The sequence below is a fragment of the Apium graveolens genome, chromosome 9 (genome assembly GCF_009905375.1).
Source record: "Apium graveolens cultivar Ventura chromosome 9, ASM990537v1, whole genome shotgun sequence".
Lineage (NCBI taxonomy): Eukaryota > Viridiplantae > Streptophyta > Magnoliopsida > Apiales > Apiaceae > Apium > Apium graveolens.
This window is the reverse complement of record NC_133655.1, coordinates 234,830,018-234,833,913: the sequence shown is the minus strand read 5'-3', so window position 1 is coordinate 234,833,913 and position 3,896 is coordinate 234,830,018. Positions and strand designations below refer to the sequence as shown.

The 3,896-nt window shown below is 36.4% G+C and overlaps 1 protein-coding gene across 1 annotated transcript; it reads right to left on the bottom strand.

Annotated features, from left to right (window-relative positions):
* Positions 1-251: 251 nt before the first annotated feature.
* Positions 252-2,700, bottom strand: LOC141683981 (uncharacterized). Its single transcript, XM_074488796.1, has 2 exons — positions 1,193-2,700; positions 252-789 (listed from the first exon to the last, which is right to left on the bottom strand). The coding sequence occupies exons 1-2, from the start codon at positions 2,462-2,464 to the stop codon at positions 613-615; spliced, it is 1,449 nt and encodes a 482-aa protein (XP_074344897.1). The 5' UTR covers positions 2,465-2,700; the 3' UTR covers positions 252-612.
* Between the last annotated feature and the right edge of the window lie 1,196 nt (positions 2,701-3,896).

The window sequence follows — 3,896 nt, the reverse complement described above, 5'->3', positions numbered from 1 at the left end:
ACATTCCTCCACTTATGTCTACCGAAAACACAGTAACAATATGATAAACATAAGCAAACACTCAACTGTACATTAATTCTAAATAACAAAAAAACCCAAAGGTGGATATATACAGGTCGCAGTAGGACCATTACCACAATAAATAAGAGGATGATTAGTCGGTTGCAATAGAACTTTAAGTATTTCATGTGTTGAACAGAAACAATAAGTTCAATATGACTACATGCCCATAAACAGCAGTGCAAAATCTATGAACATACAAAAGTACCAAAAATATTATTAAGGAAGAATGAAGACAAGTAGACAACAATGGGAGAGAGTATTCATCTCTCTAAACCAAGAAGTTTTGTGTCAAACAGTGTTATAGTTTCACGTTTAAGGGCCAATAGGAAAGAAAAAGACAACTCTCATCTCTATCAATAGAATACATACGATGGATTATGCCTTGCCAAAAAAAGAAAAAAAATACAAGCATACAATTAAAAAGTATAAGAACAGGTGCAACGTGTACCAAGCATTCCCATTCAATTCACAAGTTTAAAGATAGGTGACATGGTGCTATCATGAACACACGGAGGAAAAGGGTATCAAATTCATAGTTCCATAATAATATCACCCTTCAGCCATTTTAGTCAAGCGGTGGATGGTACTTCTTGCAACCCTATTACCAGGATCAAGCCTCATCACGGTCCTGAGGTCTTCTGCCCCAAGCTTGTACTTCTCCATGCTCTCGTACAAGAGGGCACGCTGTACAAGGACAGATACATTTTTGTCGTCGTGTTCTAACACCTGCACAACATAATGCATATCAAAAAACAGAACAGAATAAAAAATGCAAATTTGACAAAAATCAATAAATTACATTGATGGAATCACTCACATACTAATGCTAGAAAATGATAAACCTTAATTGACTAAATCTTTAGATTTTGAATATTAGTCTTAAAAATTTAAATTAGAATATTTTAATCTCTTAAAGATCTAGTATCTTTTGGAAACTTTAAATGATAGTTATATAGTAAACACTAGTCCATACTCTAACAACACTAACTTCACTCCACTAACGTATAAGCTCATACGTAAAATTTTCTAATTTTCTTCAAGAGATGATAATCTGCAAGGCAAGTTACACAAAAAACACATTTGGCATTGTATTACAGATAAGATACGAAAAAATAATTAGTGAACATACCTTTGTACAGTCGGCAACAGCTTTTTTGTACTCACCAACTTCTTTGTAACATGATGCCCGGCTAGACAATACCTCATTAGTCCCGTTACTATCAGATGCTTTGCCAAAAAGAACCACAGCCCAAGACAACCACTTTATTGCATCGGGAAATTGCCCCTGCTTGTAATTTTCCATTCCCTTATTCTTTGCTGCTGCAGCTGTAACTCCCGAAGGTGGTGGAGGAAGACCTTCAAGCTCAGTTGTCCCACCCATGTCATCCCCTCCTCCAAACTCTGTATCCCAACCATCAATTCCAGAAGACTGCTGGCCACCAAGGTCTTCCAACCCACTTGCACCACCGCCAACTGAGGGCGATGAAAACAACACATCAAAATCATTAGATGCAGACACATTTGACTGAACAGGTGGTTGATTTGGAGTAGCAGAAAACCCAAAATCATCCATTTTCGAATAAGAACCTCCACTCGAATTCACCGAAGTGCCATTATTAGATGCAGATACATTCGGCTTCGGAGCCTTCTGAAAATCACCAAATCCATCATCCACCAAACCAGCCTTCTTATTACTACTCCCCTTACTTTCCGACTTCATCCCAGTAGGCTGCTTCGCCCCAAAATTAAGCAAAGAACCAAACGGATCCTTATTACTATTCATCCCACCACCAACACCACTCCCACCCGAACTCTTCATCGACGGACCACCAAGCCCCACACTCTTACCACCACCCAAACCAACATTTCCACCAACATTCCCAGTCTTACCACCACCTAAACCAACATTCCCACTTCCACTAAACCCACCCGAAGAACCCCAGCCGCCACTCTTAGGCAACGAATCCGCCACACCCCCCATCGAAAACCCACCACTCTTATTACCAGCAATACTCGGCGTCAAATTCTTCAAAGGCACATTACTACTCCCCTTACTATTCCCTAACGCAGGCCCCACAAGATCACCAAACAAATTAGGATTCTTATTAACAATCCCAATACTACTGGGATTGTTGGAAGCCGGAGCTAAATTAGCCCAGCTCCGTCCAGTAATATCACCAACCATGGAGGTGGGCCCACTTAAAGATCCAGAATGAGTAGGTGGGGCAGGCTGGTGGGTCCAAGAAGGCTTATTAGTTTGTTGCCAAGAAGGAGCTGAATAAGAAGGGGTTGTTGAAGTTTTGGTCTTTCGATCATTTAATGGTTTAGAATTGTTTGAGTTTAGACCCAGATCGAAATCAAAGCTGGAGCTTTTGTTAGATCTTCCATAATTAGAATTCATTTTCAAGGATTTAACAGATTCGAATTTATGTATGAAAATGAGATTGTGGGTGGGGTTGAGATGTACCTGATCGGAGAAATCTTTAATCAGACGAGGAAGAAGGGGGTTGAATCAGATGTCGGTGTGCATTTTTTCTTGTTCGCCTTGCTGCCTGTATTTTTGTTTCGGTTTTGTTAAAAATGTGTAGTAGATTTTGTTTTTCCGGTTTTATCGGTAGGAAGCTCCCTCGCGATTCACCAATTAATGAAAGAGTGACTTCTATCCCAAATTTTATTTCCAAATTTATTTTCGGTTTTTTGACCGGAACATGTACCAATTTTTTTTATCAAAATTTCGTCCCAGATAATGTGTTATGAATGATTTGGCAATTTAAAATGTTTTATAGATGGAATATATGTAAATATTGGAGGTCTATTATTATTAACTGATTTATAGTGAATCAAATCATGAAACGAGAGATTTGCTATTCATTTTGAGTATCAACTAATTTACTAAAACGCTTTTCATAGTGGTCTTATAAACGTGCTTTTAAATAGAATAAATAAAAATAATTGTTTAAATTTCCGGTTTCGTGTTGATCATTCGGAATAATAACTTCGGAGAAAATCATTAGCTTTTTCTAAACTTTTCTTCGATTTTCCTGTCATTGGAACTCTTGATTCCAACCCAATGTCTATTAAACTGCATTTTGAAATGACCTTATAAACCTTAGACTTCAGCGTCCTACTCCCGACATTCATCAATTTGATATTTTGTGTTACCTGCGTGTTTAAGATTACATTAAATAATAATTATAAGAACAAGCCTAAAAATAGAAGAATAATCTGAATTTACCGAAATAAAGTAACTTAAAGTGAATCATAAGACCAAACCTGAATTTGCAAGCGAAACACAAACATTAATAAATTCACAACTTCAATCATACCATACAATAGAAAATTATCATAAAATCAAGAGTTTAATTCAAAAAGAACACTTACACACATATACTTATAGTCTTATACATACAAATATATGAAAATATTGAAGGAGGCCGCTCAACATTATTACAACTATTGTCGATATGTAAAAACGCTTCTCTAATAATAAATTCCTCATTTTATAATTTTATATTTTTGTGAATTAATTTATAAACATGACTTTATAATTATATTTTGATTATTTTTTGACTTGTTGAGTAAGATTATATTTGTTTAACTTGTAGAGAAAGTTTAGAAGAATATAAGATTTGTTGTGTGTTATGGATAAAAAACTAATATATATAATCGCTGTATTTAGTACTAAGGAATGTGAGCTTCAAGGCTCGGTTTGACTGCTCTTGTGTTTCGTGACTCAATCTGCCTTAACAAGATGCCTGCGTACCTTGCTGATTGCCAAAGATCAAGTCAAAAAACGTAGTTCTTGGTTTGTGGGGTGAGACCCCTTATATAGG